Source organism: Anguilla rostrata, chromosome 14 (assembly GCF_018555375.3).
Source record: "Anguilla rostrata isolate EN2019 chromosome 14, ASM1855537v3, whole genome shotgun sequence".
In the NCBI taxonomy this organism is placed as follows: Eukaryota; Metazoa; Chordata; class Actinopteri; order Anguilliformes; family Anguillidae; genus Anguilla; species Anguilla rostrata.
The window spans coordinates 24,536,682-24,556,078 of record NC_057946.1 but is presented as its reverse complement, the minus strand read 5'-3'; the positions used below and the strand labels follow the sequence as shown (position 1 = coordinate 24,556,078).

General features: G+C 49.0%; 1 protein-coding gene across 2 annotated transcripts; it reads left to right on the top strand.

Moving 5' to 3' along the window:
- The first annotated feature begins 725 nt into the window (after positions 1-725).
- On the top strand, positions 726-17,489 carry wu:fi75a02 (uncharacterized). Of its 2 annotated transcripts, none has more exons than XM_064307511.1 (10): positions 726-933; positions 6,426-6,718; positions 6,831-6,891; positions 8,391-8,693; positions 9,069-11,076; positions 11,256-11,315; positions 11,712-11,922; positions 12,649-12,782; positions 12,996-13,067; positions 13,373-17,489. In XM_064307511.1, the coding sequence occupies exons 2-10, from the start codon at positions 6,437-6,439 to the stop codon at positions 13,635-13,637; spliced, it is 3,396 nt and encodes a 1,131-aa protein (XP_064163581.1). In that variant the 5' UTR covers positions 726-933; positions 6,426-6,436; the 3' UTR covers positions 13,638-17,489. The 2 variants fall into 2 exon arrangements, with proteins under 2 accessions (XP_064163581.1, XP_064163580.1); XM_064307510.1 differs by having other exon boundaries at positions 727-906.
- The last annotated feature ends 1,908 nt before the right edge of the window (positions 17,490-19,397 follow it).

The following is a 19,397-nucleotide window of genomic DNA, read 5'->3' as shown; positions in this document are numbered from 1 at the left end:
CGCACAACCTTGGAGTTGACTGAGCAGAACTTCCTCCAGAGGAAAGCCTTGCGTTGTGTTGCGCTAAAACCGTAGGCTCAACTAACGTCCGACTAAACTTAACTGACAATGAATGTTGATAAAGAGACGGCTATTTCGCAATAACATGGCGCACTGGAGAACCCACGCTGAGCCCCAATCCCCTTTAGGAAAACAACAAACTCCACACTGCAACAACTTATAAATAAAATTCAAGATTTTTTTAGAACATATACCCCGTCAGGCAAACTTAGTTGGACCTAACTAATCGGACACCAGTTTACATAGCCGTATATATGTGTATGCCCGTTTATCCCGGTATCCCACAATGCCACACGCATACAGTAAGTGTAGCCACCAATAGAATACTGCGCATCTCCTACAGCCACCAATAGAAAGTGCGCGTGGGTTGCCCCACGGAGTGAGAATGGTAAGAAGAGCTAATATTTCTATCATAAACCAACAATGCTCTGTAGGTTTTACAATATGCAGAGGTATAATGTGCCTAGCTTGAAATATGAGGCCTATATTGTATGGGCGAAGGTTTGGCCTACGGGCGAATAAATGAACGACTGACTGTCCCGAAAGCACAACCACACTACTATGAGTGACGGTGACTTCCACTCCACATCACACGCATATGGAATGAATAGAAGAATGGGTGAATTTTAATCGCTGTAAAGTTGATTGGCAGGCGTGTTTGCCTATCAGATGCTGGTCGGAGTTAAACTCCTCCCTTGTGCTGAGTAGACGATGTGCACCGGAAGCGGCACTCGCAACACCGAGGAGATATTTTCCAACAACGGGACAACGGGATGGAGCTGGAAGCTATGGAGATTTGAAGATAGGGACGATTTGATCCCTCCAACCACAGAGCCAGTTGAGAAGGTACGGAACAGCGGGCACAGAGTGGAGGTTGCTCTGTTCTATCATAATCTGTATAAACGTATTTAAATTTATAGTGGAATGTGGGGGCCTTCGACGTCGATCGCTTGGGAGGTGGTTGCTGCTTAACATAGCTAGCAAGTCATATAGATAGAGTAGCAATAACAACTCGGTGAAGTGTACTTCCTCTCGCCTCATCATAATGTCTGTTTTTACATAACACATTCATTAAATTGGCAAACTTATCGCATTCCGTCGATGCCTTCGACGGTGTATTTTACTTATTCACTAACCTTATGTTGCCAACGTTATTATTGTAACGCTACCTACCTACCTGGATAACTTTGACGCTAAATTAGCTAGGCTTACCATTTTGTGTCAGTATTGTGAACACGGCTACTGTTTGATTGTTTATATGTTAATGCTAATGTTCTCATTTTAGGTATGTCTAGTATGCTATAGCAGCTGGTGAGATTTCAAGCTTTTTGCTGTAGTCTTCGATCATTGCTCCATTTGATCAGAGGCTACACGCGCTGCACCCTCATTCATGCTCGTGCCAGACAGGTAGCATCTCGCACGGGATTTGCAGATTTCTTTACGTGCGGCGTTCTACATGCCCTTTCGCTTATTTTCACGGATTTTTCAATGGACGTATTGGTTTTTTTTCTTGGACTTGTATTGGCTAAGTTCAGTTTTTGGATCGGTCACTAGTAAAGAGAAAAGTGAACTTTTGTTAACTGTAATGGTGCAGAGGAATGGCGTTTCATGATGAAATACTGACCTCCAGTCGCTCAATGGGCACGCACCAACGTCCTTGATTTATTCTAAAGCCATTCTGAATTCTGTCATTTTATTCAGGCATAGCCGGTAGCACAGTGGAGCTCGAAAGTTTAGACTTTTGAATTATATCTACAGTAGTTTCAGATCAATCGTCATGATGTGCAAATCAACAAATGTTTGGTAGAACCAATATTTTTGTAGAATGTAGGGTCATTGAGGGTGAATAAAATGGCATTAAGAAATGCACACATCTGTGCGAATACTACTTCAATGGGATCTGTATGTATGCCATCTACCAAGTTATGAGCCAGTGGTCTGTAATCCATGCCTATAATACCTATAAATGTGTGTATACTGTATATTAGCAGTAAGGTCCATAACTTGGTCCTTGGCGTATCTGACTAAGTAGCATTACATTACAGAGCACCTGGCCTGTTTCGCACTGAGCACTGTGTGAAAAGCCTTTATAGGAATGTCAAAAAAAAAACATAATGGGATCTTAATAAAAAATAATGGCAGACACGATGAGTCACAAAGGGTTAATGTGGCCCATGACACTGGTTTGGGTGGGTAGCCCAATCCACTTAGTCAAGGAGTGTCAGGCACAATGTTTCAAAACAGAAAACTAAAAACCAGCATGTTGATCATTTAAAAGAATCATTTGCCAAAGTCATTTACCATAGCGGGAAAAAGGTACATAAATTAAGAGAGAGAAGAAGTGGTGCCATAGTAGGGCCACAAGCAGGTGCTTTGTGCTGATATCCAGGGAAAGCGTTTTTTCTGGGAATTTTCTTTCTGCCTCAGAACCATTGCTAACGTTAGATGATATAGATATACTTTTATTGAACCCCATGGGGTAATTTGTCCTCTGCATTTGACCCATCCTGGTTACTTAGGAGCAGTGGGCAGCCACAGTGCAGCGCCCGGGGACCAACTCCAGTTCTGAGGCCAGTGCCTTGGTCAAGGGCAACTGCAGGAGCGCACCTAACACGCATGTCTTTGAGTGTGGGAGGAAACCGGAGTACCCGGAGTAAACCCACGCGAACATGGAGAGAGCATGCAAACTCCACGCAGAGAGGATCCGGTCAGACCCGGATTCGAACCCGGAACCTCCTCCTTGCGCGGCAGCAGTGCTAACCGCTATGCCGCCGTGTCCACCCCGTTAGCCGCGTGACAAGGCGGTCCCTCCGGAACTAGAGGAACGAACAGTTCTGTTAATAACGTTGACTCTAATGGTTATCCAGGGAAGCTGGGCGGCGTTCCTCAGCACCGACTGTGGAAATCACGGAATATCCTTTGGTGCCCAGTCCTGTCCTTCAGCAGAGCCCTGAAGTTATTCATGGTGTCACCATGCATTGGGCTGAAAACTGATCTCAGCTTTATGTTGAGGGTTTAAAAAACCGTGACGGGGACAGAGAAAACGCTCTTTGCTTTACTGGAAGACTAAATTGTGAAAATACGTCCGCACATTCAGCCCGATTATGGCTCAGGTGCTACAAGAACAAAAATGTTCTGAAGAAGGTCTTTTTTACTGAAAGCTCAGCTAATTGAACTAGATTTGCAATATACTCAGTGTGCCAAGTTCTTTCTTTTCTGGAAGACTGACATTGTGGAGTTATGGGTGCGAGTGCAACATGTTGGCCAGAGTCGAGCGTGGTTGTGAAGGAGGCTGTGTGAATTGTAGGATTAGAATCCATGGGGTCGTAGAACACAGATGGCAGTGGTATGGTCGCATTAGTGTCAAAGGCGAGGAGGATTTATCTGGGTTCTTAGCCTCAGAGAAAGGACCAGTCGTTAAAATTGAAGTCTGGCGGAAGATTCTGCCAATCCAAAAATCACATAATCCGGGTGCAAATCGCTGGACCTTAAAAATTTTTTTTTTAAAAACGACCTGTTGGATTTACTGACTAAAACCTGCATTTCCTGGTATTTTAAAGAAAGGTTCTGATGTTGTGCACTCTCTTTAACCGGTCATTAAACCGTTTAGCAGACCTGCCGTAACGCCTGTCACTTTCCTCACTGATTACGGGCAGTGCAAATCAGACTTTATAGAGCACATGTCCACCAGCATATCGAGTTCAACGTGCTTTACACAAACAGAGATGCACGAACAATATCAAAAGCACAGTGCGGAAAAGAGACGTATGAAAACAATCATCATAACTGAACATCTCACACACTTGCATACAAACCAGATTTAACACCTACCGGTCAAGCGACTTCCACATATAAGCCAAACTTTTTTAAAAAGTATGTCTTAAGCAATGTGCTTAAAGACCTCAACTGATGTAACCACCGTCAGATCCAGTGGGTGAGTATTCCAGAGCCAAGGCCTGCAGGAGCTGAAAGGAGCACGCCTGTATGTTTTTTGATTTGGCCTCGGGGACGATCAACTGCTTGCAGTCAGTGGACCTGAGAGTTCTGCTGGGAACGTTTTTTTGGCAGCGTGTCACCCAAGTACTCTGGGGCTAGATAACGTACAGATTTAGCAGGATCTTAAAATCAGCTATATTTAACCGGTAACCGGTGCAGGGACCTTAATGCTGGAGTTAGTGTGCTCTCTGTTCATTCCAGTTAGGACTCTGAGGCTAGGGCTCATTTTGTACATAACTGAGTATGTTCTACTGCTTTCTTAGGCAGGCCAGAAAGCAGAGCACTGCATGGCAGCGGTCCAGTCTTCCGGTAATCACAGCGTGTGTGAGTTTTTCGGTATCATTTGGAGAAAGAGGATGTCTCTTGAAATATCTTTGAGGTGATAAAAAGCCGTTTTAGTCCGAAGGTTTCTTGTTTGGCTTTTGACGTTTAAAAAAAAAACATGACTCCAGATAAGAGCTGGCAAATTAACGGTTTCCTGTGTCGAGTAGAAACTTATTTTCGCTCTATATTGCGATATCCAATTTGTCTTTTTGTTCAGCATCTCTGTTTGCTCTACACTGAGCTCCACCGTTTACAAAAAATATTCTCTGTCAAAAAATGTTTTCTGTCTTCAATGATTGAAATGCACTAGTACTAAAGTCCAAATGTGAAATATAAGTCCTTTAATAAGATTTAGAACTATAGCAACTTGTCTGTGTGATTATTTGACTGTTGTATTGTTAAAATTGATTGTTATGCAGAACTTGTTTCCACTGTTGGAAACCTAGAGCAAAGCATGTGGATTACTCCCAGCTATTGGTTCAGAAAATACTTAAAAACAGCTAAACCTTTAATTTAGAGATGTATTTCCAGCTTCAAGGCCTCTGATGTGAGAATAGGTCTCTTTAAGAACACTGCCCCAGTAATCCTGTTTTATTTTCATTTTATTAAATAATAAATGCTAATTAGCTATGCTCCTGTTTCCTCTCTCTGTCTCACTCTCTCCCCCTCTCTCCCTCCCACACTCCATCTATTCTTTTTCCTAGCTGTCTTCCTTTCTTTCCCTTCTATCCTCTCTCTCTTTATCTTTCTCTCCCTCTCTCCATCCCTCTGTAGTAGGTAGTGCTATTGGCTGCAGTGGGAGCGCAAGTTTAAAGTTAGTGACATATACCTGGCAACCTCCAACTCACACTTCAAGCGATGCTGCACAGCTATCACTGTGCCTATTGGATGGGTACATGGTTATTTGTCAGTTATAGTTCTGAATTTAGCTGCCTGTACAACAACTAAGATCTCATTTTATGTTTTTATGTTTACCATGTGTAAATAACTCAGCTTTTGGAGATGCTGGAAGCTGTATGTTCATCACTTCACTTAGCAAAGCTAACATTGCTTCTGTCTGCAGCCATTCATAAAAGTAGCACAGTTGGCACGCAGCTCCTAGATACTGTCTAATATTTTTGTACTGGACACACAGGGATGAAACTGGTACTGTATGAATCTTAGTGTATAACTATGGGTAAGGCTCCCCGAAAGCAAGTATCCCAAAAAGTTGGACCGTCTCTTTAAGAGCATTCTGAGCAAGTCGGTGGGTTTCTTTTGGTGAGGTCATCGCTCGGTCCCATACCTCCCTGTGCAGCTGTGTAGGATGGGGGACTGGGCCTGGTGGCCTTGGAAAACTGGGTGGCAGCTTTCTGTCTTCAAGCAGCTCGCCATTTTCTGTGCCACCTGCAGATTTGCAGGCGTGAGGTGGCCTGTGCATTACTCATTACATTACAGGCATTTAGCGGACGCTCTTATCCAGAGCGACATACACATGACTTATGCAACTTTTTTTTACCTAGCACTTATATTTATACAGCTGGATATATACTGAGGGCATAAGTACCTTGCTCAAGGTATTTCTTAAGCATTAGCACAAGCAAGACAAACTGAGTATATGGCTCACAAGAAGGAACACATTTTTAAACCGGAGGTCTACGGATTTAGTGAGCATGATGAGGAGGGTAGTCTCTGTGAACCTGAGGTTTGAGTGTGCTCAGTACAGGCTGAATGACAATGTTGAAGCGTTTTTGTAGGTCATGGTGTATTGGGGGTGCTGTTTGTGTGTGGCGATGATGAGGAGGGCTATGAGATTATATTTTCATGGGGGTGGGGGGGAGGTGTTGAGTGGAGTCGGAGGAGTCTGTTTTGATGATTTGTGGATCAGGTTTATTTTTTGTTTATTATATGTGTGTATTGATGGATTTTTTTTTGTTTGTTATTTATTTTTTCATTTAAATGTTCATGTAACAAATTGACTAGGATGGTTTAATAAAATCTCTCCCTCCCTCCCTCTCTTTCCCTCCCTCCCTCTCTCTCTCTCTCTCTCTCTCTGCCTCTGCCAGCCCGTGTCAGGATGCTGTCCACTGTTCCGGCAGATCTGAGAGGGGGTCAGCAGATGCCCCTGCCGGGGGCAGCTAGCCACTGCTCCCTCCCGCTCCTCTACCAGGAGCGGCCCCCGAAGGGCTCCCCGCCCTGCCGGGACCAATGGAAGCCAGCGGCGGGGCTGCAGGGGGAGGAGCCTACAAAGGGGGCGGAGCCTGTGGGGGGCCCCCTGTCCACGGGACCTGGCTCCAGCAGCACACGGCTCCCCACCGCCGCCACACACACGGGCTACAGGGAAGCCCCGGACCCCCAGGTGCGATTCGGGGCCCAAGGGTGCGCCCCAAAGTGAAGTTTTATGTCATACATTTTTAAAAATGCGACTCCAGTTTTTGATAGCAATGCCCTGGGGCTTTCTCTCTTGCCAGGTTCTTGCTGCAGACAGACACGGAGTCCGAAGCAAGCCTCAGGCCACCGTTTTTAAAGAAGGTAGCGTGGAATTCTCTCATAAGACTGGAATGTTCTCACACCGGGGGGCTCACCGGGGTACTCGTGTACTCGTATCGCAGACGGGCTGATCCCGATGCCTGATAAACCTGATTTTGCCTCTGCCGCTGGCCGATGCAGATGTTGAAGGAAATTGTGGGATTGGTCTTTATGTGTCGTATAAAACATGATGCAACTACAAGGCAGTTGATCAGAGGTGCGTTCAAGTTCAGCGAACAAGGCGAACGTTTGCAAACTATTTCAGACTTTTTTCCGTTAGCTTAGTGTTCACCGCAAACGTTTGCAAACATAAGCGAACGGTCTGAAAAGGTAGTTTGCAGCGAACAAAAATGGACACTGGACTGAGGGAAATGTTCCCAGATGGGTATTTCAATTGAAGATGCCTTTAAGTGTGCTCGTTTTTTCAATAATGTTATTGCTAACGCTAGCCAATGTTATTATTGTTCGCTAGCTAGCTATTGTTTTTTATCATTGATGATCACAGAAGCGGCTGTGAGTACAAATGCTCTCGTCACCATGTCTGTTTATGTTTAATACAAACAATTTGGAATGTTCGTAAAAAGCTGTTCAAATTGAACTGTTCAAAGAAAACATGTTCGCCACGAACATTCGCCTCTGTTCGCTGAACTTGAACGCACCTCTGATCCTATGTGTCTCTCCTGTACATGAAGATCGCTGTGATCAGTTGGGACACGGTACAGGCCTGTCTGCCCTATTCAGTGCCGGGCTCTCACAGAGTGAAGTTGTGAACCTGGTCAAGCTTATTTTTATAGCCTCAGTAATAGTGCGGTACTGTACTTTAATCCTGCACATCCAACAGATGGGATTATCCAACGTGTTCTCCTTTATAGATTAACGGCTCAGAACCCAGTCAGTCAGGTCTGGAGAGAATGAGATGTTGGAGAATGAGAAATAGAAGACAGGTGTAGGAGTCTGTAGTATAGGGGCTGTGGGGTGTAGGAGTCTGTAGTATAGGGGGTGTGGGGTATAGGAGTCTGTGGTATAACGGTCTGAGGTATAGGAGCCTGTGGTATAGTGGGTTTGGGGTATAGGAATCTGTGGTATAGGGGTCTGGGGTATAGGAGGCTGAGGTATAGGGGTCTGGGGTATAGGAGCCTGAGGTATAGGGGTTTGGGTTACAGGGGGTTGAGGTATAAGGGTTTGGGGTATAGGAGGCTGAGGTATAGGGGTTTGGATTATAGGAGGTTGAGGTATAGGGGTCTGGGGTATAGGAGGCTGAGGTATAGGGTTTGGGTTACAGGGTGAGGTTAGGGTCTGGGGTATAGGAGGCTGAGGTATAGGGGTTGGGTTTCAGGGGTTGAGGTATAGGGTTTTGGGCTATAGGAGCCTGAGGTATAGGATACAGGTGTAGGAGACTGAGCCTGGCATATGCACCCAGAGCTTGTGCAATGAACGCCCCTGTTTGAGAGGTAATTTAATGAAAAAGTTCCCCTCTCACCTTGCTTATACTCCTGTTTCAGGGAGCATGCCGGGAAGCCTGCAGTGGGACCCCCCAGCCGCGCGCTCCCTGGCGCCCCCCGCTGGCCCGGCGGGGGAGCAGCTGGGCGCGCTGGAGCGGCTCCTGGCGGGGCAGCAGGCGGAGCTGAAGAGGCTGCTGGCGGGGACGCTGGGCGCGCTCTGCCAGAGGGTGGAGGCGGTGGAGCGGCGGCTGGAGCGGCTCTGCCAGCAGGGCACCGCCCACGCCAACGGCCTGAGCCTGCTGGGAGCGCAGCTGCAGGAGCTGCGCAGGAGCCTGCCCGCCCACCACCCATCACCCGCACACGGTGAGGCTGCGGCGGGACAGGGGGCGGAGAGGGGTCATCAACAGGGGAGTTTAATTTTTCAAAATCACAAAATGTGACTAGTTTGAGCTAAGTGCAAAATGAAAAAAAAAATCTCCCTAGCGCAGTTTTAATGCTCTAACGTACACATGATGTAACGTATACACCCTGTGCTCACTTTATTAGGAACATCTTATTACCAGACAGGGCCCCCTTTTTCCTCCAGAACAGCCTGAATTCTTTGCGGGATGGATTAAAGAAGGTGCAGGCAATGTTCCTTTGGGATTTCGGTTTATGTTTACTCCTACGATTTCGCGGCCACGCATTCGCGTGGTGATACCGTTACCTTACGCGTGCTGTTCTCCCGTCCACCTGTAGGCGGAGACGCGGGTACGCCTGAGGATAAAGACAAGCTCTCGTCACCGAGGCTGCATCCCTGTGGCAACGCGGTTGCTGTGGAAACTGGCCCGGGCGGAAGGGGCGCTGGAGTGTGCTCCTGGCAGACAGGCGCCTCGTCCCCGACCGGCCGCGGCGCGGCCCAGCAGAGCGGAGGCCCCGCCCCCCCGCAGAGGAAGGCCCCGCCCCCTGCCGTGTCGCAGGGCTGCCTGCCCGGGAACTACTCGCCCGTGTCGGACTTCGAGGACCTGGAGGTGGAGCTGGGAGACGAGGGGCGGGACGCGCTGGGCTGGCTGCTGAATTCGGAGATGGAGTCCACGGACCGGGACGACGAGGAGGGGCCGCCCGCCGTCCCGCCACCGCCGCCGCCCCCCCAGACTTGGGACGGCTTGGAGGGGAGACCTCCCGCGGCGCGCCCGCTCCCTCAACGTTTACATTTCCCCTCTGACCTTCCGGTGCCTTCCGCGGCTGCCCTTCAGCCCCCCGGCCGCCTCCCCGTCTCTTTGCCCCCCACCGTCCCGGCCCAGACCAGGACTCCTGGGATGGAGGTCCCGCTGGACGCCTTTCCGGAAGCCGCGGAGAAGCTTTCCCCGCTGCCGCGGTCTCTGAAGCACGGGGGCGCTGCACTTTTGGAAGGGAGGGCGGGGCGCTCGAGCTCGAGGCACGTGACCCTCTCTCTACCCCCAGGCCTGCGCGGGGATCGGCCGACCCCCGAATCCAGTACCTCCGACCACCAGGGTGCGCCCAAACCACCGGCCTGCCTCCCGCTCCCGAAGCAGCCCCCCAGGGACTGGCACTGCCAGAAGGCGTCCGAAAGGGTGGAGGGGAGGTGGAGAGAAAGAGCGGATTCTCTGTCCAGCAGCGAGGAAGAGGAGGATGCTGGGGAGGAGAAGAGGAGGAAGAAGAGGAAGAAGGGCCGAGGGGTCCGCTCCGGGCCCGGTTTCGGGGGCGGCCGGTCGCCCGGGTCGCCGCCCTACGTGGGTCTGCTGGCGGCCGCCGGCCGGTTTGCGGAGGACGGGCGCGGGTGCGGCGAGGGGCGGGTGCAGGGGAACAGAGGGGCGTCTTTCGGGAGACAGGAAAGGCAGGCCGGGGACTTCCTGGGCCCGAGGACTCTGGGATCGGTCAGGCAGGGCGGCCAGTCCCTCTCCCCGTCCGGCCCCTACACCCAGCTGAAGTCCCTGGACTTCGGGACCTCGAGCCCTCCCCTGGGCCCTCTTCAGGAAAGCACTTTATCGCCCCCTCTGGTGAGCGCGTGTGCGGATGCCTGGACGGCGGGGAGGGGGCCGGACTGCCAGCTGATGCCGTTTCACTCCTCGGGCCCGCCCCTGTGCTGGGCCTCGGCGGCGTCCCCGCCCCTTTTCAAACAGGCCACGCCCAGAAATGGCTGCTCCGCCCCCGGGCAGGGCAAGCCCCTGCTGATCCAGCTGTCGGAGACGGCCGGTCGTGTGTCCCCCCTCCCTGCCCCCCCCGACTCGACGTCGCCGCCCCCCTACGGCCTCTCCCTCGCGTTCAGCTCCAAGCTCCAACGCCACTGGGCCAGGCCCCTCCCCCCCCCGGGGTCCCCCTCTCGGAAGGACGGTGACGGTGAGCCTGAGGGGGGGTCGCCCCGTCTGTGGCTCCCCCTCCCGCCCCCGGAGCTTCGCACCGCCGCCCCGCTGCACCAGCTCCTGGGCTCCGCGCCCCCCGCCCTCCCCTGGGGCCTGTCCCAGCTGTTCCGCGCCACCACGCGGCCCGAACCGTTCCCCCTGTCCGTCCTCGCCCGGGGCGGCTTCTCCCCGGCGGGGCTCCACACCGTCCTGGCGCTCTCCTCGCCGGCCTTCTTCCGCCTCCTGGTCCGGCACACATGCCGCCTCCCCCTCTATCTCCCCAAGCTGTCCCGCTCCACTCTGGACCGCTTCCTGGGCCAGATCCTCACTGCCCGGGACACGTACCCCCCTCTTCCGCCCCTCCCGGACCACACCGCCCCACCCGGCCTGGACAACGATCACAGGTGAGTGTCTGCACTGACATGCTTTATTTCAACTTTGAGAATCAAAAGAACATTGGTTGTTCTCACTGGACAACAACATTTTGCTATTTTCAAATAAGTATATATATTTTCCAGCATAAACTATCAAATGAGTGTTACAGAAGTGCACCTCCTAACTCCCGTGTCTTTTGTGCTCATAGCTACGCGCGACGGTCCAGCCAGGAGTCCTCTACCAAGAGGAGGAGGTCTCCAACCAAAGCGTAAGCAAACCACTTGGGGAGCATTGTGGGATATGTAGTTCCAGGGCTGTGGAGTGCTATCACATGTACCTCTACCCTAGTGAAAGCTAGTTAGCGCTAACTAGTGTTACAAAGACGCTGTCGCTACGTCTGCCTTTGTTTTGTTTTAAACCTCACGGTTTGCAGGGCTGCAGTAGGCCTGTTACCAACCTCCCTGTGCAGCTGGGGGGTTTGATTCCCCTCCAGGATGAGTGTGAGTGTGTATGCGTCTGCGTGTGTGTGTGTGTGTGTGTGTGTGTGTGTGTGTGTGTGTAACCCTCTCTGCTTTTCCCTTGAATGAAAATTATGAAAGTGCTTTAAGGGGGCGGAGTGTCTGGTCTCCTTTAAAATAAATAAAATTTTGCTTCTCCCCCTTAGCGCTCCAGTCAGGGCTCTGGCCACAGTTCCCTCTCGCCCCCCCTCACGGCGTATCTCCAAGGCCCGGCTCTCCGCGGACCGCGTACGGCACCAGGCTGCCCTGGACCCGCCCCAGCACCGCCACACCCCCAGCGAGCCGGCGCACAGCTTTGCGCTCACCAGCGCCAACGTCAAGTACCCGGGGCTGCACGGGCGCGGTGCCGCCAGAGAGGTGGGCACACACGCACTCACACACACGTGTGCACACACATTCACACACGTGTGCACACACGCACTCACACACACGTGTGCACACACACATTCACACACGTGTGCACACACGCCACCTAACACACACGGTGCACCACACTATTCCACACACAGCTGTGACTACACACGATACCACACACGTGCCAACTCGCCTGGGTACATCAGCAGACCTAATGAGAATATGTTATCAGACTTACTGACTATACAATAGCACATTTAGTCAGGTACATAAGCAAACCTACTGAATGTACAATGTCAGACTTACTGAATGTGCTGTACATTAGCAGACTTAGCGAGTGTACGTTAGCAGACTTAGTGAGTGTACATTAGCAGACTTAGCGAGTGTACATTAGCAGACTTAGCGAGTGTACGTTGCATGACTTCAGCTGGAGTGTACATTAGCAGTTACATGTACGTTAGATGAGTGTACATTAGCAGACTTAGTGAGTGTACTTAGCAAGACTTAGTGAGTGTACATTAGCAGACTTAGCGAGTGTACGTTAGCAGACTTAGCGAGTGTACGTTAGCAGACTTAGCGAGTGTACGTTAGCAGACTTAGCGAGTGTACGTTAGCAGACTTAGCGAGTGTACGTTAGCAGACTTAGCGAGTGTACGTTCGCAGACTCGCTGAACGGTAAGTTTGCTGAGTTTGTCATGTGATTTTCATGTGACCTTTCTTCACTTTTAGGGGGGTCTGTATGACAGTGGTGTGGGGGCTCAGCCGGGCCAGCGATCCAAGAGGGTGTCCCAGATCCGAATCCGCAAGACTGTCCCCAAACCGGATAATAACCTCACGCCAATGGGCCTGCCCAAACCGCAGAGGTACAGTAGGCAGGGCCCTCAGCCCCTCCCCTCTCCACTGCCTCCTCAGTCACATTTGTGCCTAACAGAATTTAATTCATTGTTTATTTCTCTCTTCCCTCTCTGTCCCCTTCTATCTGTTCTCTGTCTCTATCTCCATCCCTCTCTCACTCTCTCTCTTTCCTGTTTCTTCTCTTTCTATCCTTCTCTTTCTCTCTCTCTCTCTCTTTCTAGGCTGAAAAAGAAGGAGTTCAGCTTGGAGGAGATTTATACAAACAAAAATTATCGCTCACCAACTCCCAACAGGTCAGTGAACTGAGCTTGCTGTTCTTACCTGTAGTGTTTTTCCTGTGTGTTCAGGTTCAGGGCAGTCCTGTGTGTTCAGGTTCAGGGCTGTGCTGTGCTGTGTGTTCAGGTTCAGGGCTATGCTGTGTGCCCAGGTTCAGGACTGTGCTGTGCTGTGTGTTCAGGTTCAGGGCTGTGCTGTGCTGTGTGTTCAGGTTCAGGGCTGTGCTGTGCTGTGTGTTCAGGTTCAGGGCTGTGCTGTGTGCTCAGGTTCAATTGAATCGGTTGATTGAAGGTGACATGGCTCCTCCTCCATGTTTTCCCAGGAGCCTGGAGACGATCTTCGAGGAGCCGAAGGAGAAGAACGGGGCGCTGGTGTGCATCGGGCAGCAGAAGAGGAAGCGGGTGCTGGACTTCCCCGACTTCACACTGCCACGGAAACGGCGCGCCAGGGCCAGCCTGGGGGTCCTGCGGGGCCCCCGCGGGCGTGGCCGGAGGGGCCGGCCTGACGACGCCGATCTGGACATCATGCTGATCGAGCGGCTGAGCGAGCTGGAGGACTTCTTCTCCCGCCAGGGCCTGGAGGACTGAGCGACTCACCTGAGCGTACAGACTCACTCACACATACACACACACACACGCACGCGCACAGACTCTCTCACACACACACACACACACACACACACACACACACACACACACACACATACATGTGCATATATACATACATACATACATACACACAAACATACATGTACATATACTGTAAACTCACACACAAACATACATGTACTTATATACTCTCATACAGACATACGTGTACATATACACACTTACACGCACAAACTCATCCATGCCCATGTACACTCATTCACACACAAACACATACATGTACATATATGTATATGGACAAGATAAACACATACTTGTCCATATACGCTCATGCACAAGCACATGTACATGCACATATGTACACAGAGACACACATAAATACATGTGCATATACATACACACACACACATTCACATGTAAGCACATGGACATATACACTCACACGTGAGCACATGTACACGTACATATACATACATACATTAAAGTGCTGCGCATTCTCAGTTTTGCATCAATTTCAAATTTTGATTTACTTGCCACATTTTGACATGTGGGTGAAGAAGAAGAAAGTATTTTAAAATATCTGATTATATAATTTAGGTATGTGCATTAGCATGTATGTGCAAGACATTTGTATACAGTATGTTCATGTGCTTTTTTTTAAACACTAAGAGAGACCTTGATTAGGCAATCAAGTATTTCTTTTTTTTTTGTGACTGGTGACATCACTGAACTGATGCTCATTTTTTAACCTTTTACTCACTGTGATAAACGGATGGCCCAATCCAAAGCTTCCGGAGTTTCCATGTGCCAGCGCAAGCTTCACCGAATATTATGCTTGCGTTTCATGGGAAAAATAAAAAATAATGTTAGAACAGGTACAGAATAGATAATTATCAGTGAAACACCAAATGTGTGAGATTCACCGTGCCATTTATCATTGAAAACTGAGAATGCGGAACGTTCAACACTCAACACGCTACATGTAACACGCATACGTGCATGCACACACACACAAGCATGCGCACGTGTAGCACACTAATGGACGCACGCACTTCCACGTAGACATAAGCACATCAGCCATCAAAGTCACACACCTGAGCACTTTTCCTTCTCTTACCTCACCCTCCGTGCTGTCCTCGCCCTCCTAAGCCATTTTAGAATGGGACACTTTAAACCAAATCCTCCTGAGCCCCCTGCCCTTCTCTGTCAGAAATCTGTCGGAATTCTGGTAAACTTTGCGGGAAGTTCTGCCGATATGAAATTGACAGACAGGTGGATCGACTACCTTATCTTTGGCACAAAGGAGGGACCGACTTGCTTCCAAGCGACGCCTTTCCCCCCAACCCCTCCACCCGCCAAACAAAAAATTTACAGCCTTTCTGGAACATTCTAATTCTCCCCCAGGGCTGTAGGGCTCAAAGTGGCCCGTGGGCTGTAGTGAATAATTCTGTGTGGAATGTCTTTAGGACTGGTGCAGGGTATTTTAGAAAGAGCGGACAGAAGAGTATATTTTGCAGTATTTGGAGAAGATATTTCCTGCGTTATTTTTTTTCCTGCTTGTTCCTTTTCTGCTGCTGCCTTTTCCCAGGCAGGTTCCCCACGTTCCGTGCGAGAACCCACCTAAGCGCCCACCCCAACCTGGACTTTTAAAAATGAAGACCTCTTTAAAATGCCAAGCTTCGTCGATGAAGAGCTGAATCCCCAAACCCAAAAGATTCCCCCCTCTGGACCTTGTGATGCAGCCCGACTACTCCAGTGGCAATGCACATGCAGTGTCTGTGCTTGTGTATGAGCTTTGGGAATGTGGGCTTCTTTCCTGTGGATTGGGGATTTTTTTGCATTGTGGTGCTTTGTGGTGCACCCTGACCCCCCCCCCTACCCCCACCCCCCCCCCCTCGCTTTTGAAAATGTGGAATAATATGCAACGTGTTTAATTTGTGAGTGTTTGATGTGCGTTTCTCAGCTGGCGGTCCTATAGCAGTTCCCTCAGTCTGCCAGCAGGGGTCACTCATTCACCGTCCTCAGCTCAGTTTGTAAACTGAGGTCAGGTCTGGACCTTCCTGTCTCCGACTGCCTTTGGTTTCATGTGGGGTAAAGCACATCTGGCTTCGACACTAAGGGCGGTGGCTGTAGTGCTTTCACTGTACCTCACTATATCTGTACAGAGTTGAATCGGTTTCTCTGATTCAGAATATGCAGCACTGGGTTTGGTGTAGATGCCAGTAGTGACACAGTCAGGCCATGGTTGCAGGTTTAATTCCCAGTTGGGTCCCTGCCATTGTAGCCTTTGCCGGGCACGCACACTGCTTCTGTAAAAACCCAGCTTTACAAGTGGACATTATGTCTGATCAGAGCTATATCGTGTGCCCTAGATAAGGGTCTCTTGCTTCTCAATTGAAACTAGTATAACTCCCTGTGTACTTGACTTGACTCCGTCCACATGAGGCTTAAGGCGGAAGTGCTGAATATGTGGCTGAATTTGGATATCTTAGCTGTTGACCACCTTTAAGGGGGAGGGGCTTGAGAAAGATTATTATGGGATGATTGATGAGTGACCTGCTTACGGGGCAGGCGCTGCTGGCTGCATGTCTCTGTCTATGATGCATCTCCTATACCATACTGCTGCTACCCCCCAACCCTTTATATGTTATATTACTAAATTATGTGACTGAATATTGTGTTGAGCTTTTGCGATGTTAGTTGTTTTGTTTTGTTTTTATATACATATATATAGAGGTTTACAGCATCTGCATATGAAACGTCACTCCCCACTCAGTCTCAGTATTGTATTGATCCATCTCTCTTTAGTGGGCGTGTGCACAATCTTGGCTATGTGATAAATAACAAGGCGTGCCTGTAACTGCTGTTGACCTTTTAGGGTCAGTAGGGCGTGGCGGGCCGGAGATTAACATGACGTCGGTCTGAACAGGTGAGCCGCTGGTGCTGCAAATCCGTCTCTTCCCCGAGTTCATTTTACACGTAACCCCAGGATTCGTTTAAGGTTGGCCACCATGCTCTAGTAACCAACAACAACAACAACAACAACAAAAAGGCACCCTCTGGGTGTACGCTTTAAAGATAAGTGAAATGGGGAATTCCACAGCCTGTCTGCTATGCAGACTGCATTCAGCGCAGACGGGGCTCAGGTCAGTGGTGTGAAACCTCAGGGCTTGGCAGCCCGGCCTGGACCCCGGGCACTGTTCCCTTTTGCTGCGCTAACCTTAGCTGCCATTTTGTTTTGGCTACAGTTGATTTGAACAGCGCTGTCGTGGATCGCGATCTTTAAGATGCTGTACCCATCCAGCTATATGCCAGCTGGTTGATGCCACACCCTCACCACCACCCCCACTCCCACTCCCACTCCCCAAAGAGCCCCCCCCCCCCGGCCCAATATGTGGTTTTAACCAGAAGCAGATGAGATTGAATGCTGGAGAAAGCGATGATGTTACAAGGTGTGTGATGTGAAATTTACTTCTTTTGTTTGTATTTTCTTTAGTTTCTTTTTTTTAAAGTGTGTTGAGTAGAACCTGTTTGATCTTGTATGTTACAGCGGGTACTCTGTAGACGTGTGTATAGACGTGACACGCTTGGGCTGCCCCACCCTCCCCATGGTTTTGTGAGGACATTTGTTTGTTTTGCTTTGACTGATTTTTTTTTCCTTCATTTTGTCCTCTGTTTGTGTTACAAATGTTGGGCACTTTTTTCAGGTTTTGTTCCTTTTTAAGAATCGACACACAGACCAACACTAAAGATTAGTATTGTTAATCATTGTGATTTTAATTTTAATATATATTTTATGAATAAAATAGTGTTGACATTTGCTTAAAAAAAGGCTCTTTTTTTGGTCAAACTTTTATGCATTTTTCTCATTGAATGTGCATCTCATTGCTTGGACTAAAAGACCCCTCCTCTCAAAAACATGTTTTCTTATTGGTTGACGCCTTTTGGAAGCATGGCTTTCGATATACAGATAGATTTTTGTGTGGAACTTGTCACCAGGGCACAGTCTTCGTTTGTAGATGGTAAGCTTTTCTGTACTTCCCTGAATTGTTGGAGTTGGAAACGTGCAAGCAAAATTTGTGACATCACAAATATGTCAAACCTATCATGGTCCACTTCACAAAGAATATGCAAATTATAGGAGTGATGTCATAAACTGGAACCTTTGTGCACACAAAAAGCTGACTAGTTAGTGACAATGTAACAGTTGGTGTGTTGGAACAGGGCAGAAAGTGCAGTTTTAGGATGCAATTCCACTTGTTACCAAAGGAGCTCATTTTAAAACAAATTGGAATTTGTTTATAAAAATTGCGTGGCTGTACCTTACAGCATAGAGGGAATCTGGGTTTGTAGTGCACATTTTGCAGATGACTGCTTCCAGATCCTCATGCAGAAGTCAATGAGTTTCACGAAGAAATTAATTTTCAATCCGGATGCAGTGCCTACGGTATACTACATGGCCAGAAGTATGTGGACATCTTCTAATGAGTGGGTTAGGCTACTTCAGCCACACCTATTGCTAACCGGCGCATAAAATAAAGCATACTGCCTTGCAATATCCGTAGACACACATTTGCAGTAGAATGGGTTGTACTGAAGAGCTCAGTGACACTGTCTAGGATGCCACTGTCCCAACAACTGTAAGTGCTGTTATTGTGAAGTGGAAATGTTTAGGAGCACCAAAGATCAGCCGCAAAGCGGTAGGCCACGCAAGCTCACAGAACAGGACTGCTGAGTGCTGAAGTGCGTAGCGCATAAAAATCGTTTGTCCTTGGTTGCAGCACTCACTACCAAGCACCAGACTGCGTCTGGAGCAATATCAGCACAAGAACTGTTCACCAGGAGCTTCATGAAATGGGTTTCCTTCACCATGCACAATTTCAAGCATTGTCTGGAGTAGTGTAAAGCACACTGCCATTAGACTCTGGAGCAATGGAAACATGTTCTCTGGAGTGATAAATCATTCTTCACTATCAGACCGTCTGGACGATTTGGGGTTTGCTGAATGCCTAGAGAACGCTACCTCCCCAAGTGCGGTGTCAACTGTAAAGTTTGGTGGTGGAGGAATAATTGTCTGGGGCTGTTTTTCATGGTTTGGGCTAGGTCCCTTAGTTCCAGTGAAGGGAAATCTTAATGCTACCGAATACAACGGAATTTGTTACATTACATTACAGGCATTTAGCAGACGCTTTCATCCAGAGCAATTTACACAACATCGAGAACTGTGTGGTTCCAACTTTGCGACAACAATTTGGGTAAGGTCCTTTCTTGTTACAGCATGACAATGCCCTCGTGCACAAAGCAAGGTCCATAAAAAAATGGTTTGCTGAGTTGTGGAAGAACTTAACTGGCCTGCACAGAGCCCTGACCTCAACCCCATGGAACACATTTGGGATGAATTGGAATGCCGACTGCGAGCCAGGCCAAAACACCCATCATCAGTGCCGACCTCACTAATATATCATATACAATGTAAATATATACGATATATGGCGACATAGCTCAGGAGGTAAGACCGATTGTCTGGCAGTCGGAGGGTTGCCGGTTCAAACCCCGCCCTGGGCGTGTCGAAGTGTCCTTGAGCAAGACACCTAACCCCTAATCCCTAACTGCTCTGGCGAATGAGAGGTATTAATTGTAAAGCGCTTTGGATAAAAGCGCTATATAAATGCAGTCCATTTACCATTTACCATGATATAAATACGTTGCTGAATTGAACCTGTGATCCTGAGGTACAGA

Bases quoted from the DNA above. Each gene is read 5' to 3' on its own strand.
- wu:fi75a02 (XM_064307511.1), top strand. From the start codon at position 6,437: ATGCTGTCCACTGTTCCGGCAGATCTGAGAGGGGGTCAGCAGATGCCC. The intron at 11,316-11,711 runs GTAAGCAAACCA...TCTCCCCCTTAG, and splicing joins AGGAGGTCTCCAACCAAAGC to CGCTCCAGTCAGGGCTCTGG. The intron at 11,923-12,648 runs GTGGGCACACAC...CTTCACTTTTAG, and splicing joins GGCGCGGTGCCGCCAGAGAG to GGGGGTCTGTATGACAGTGG.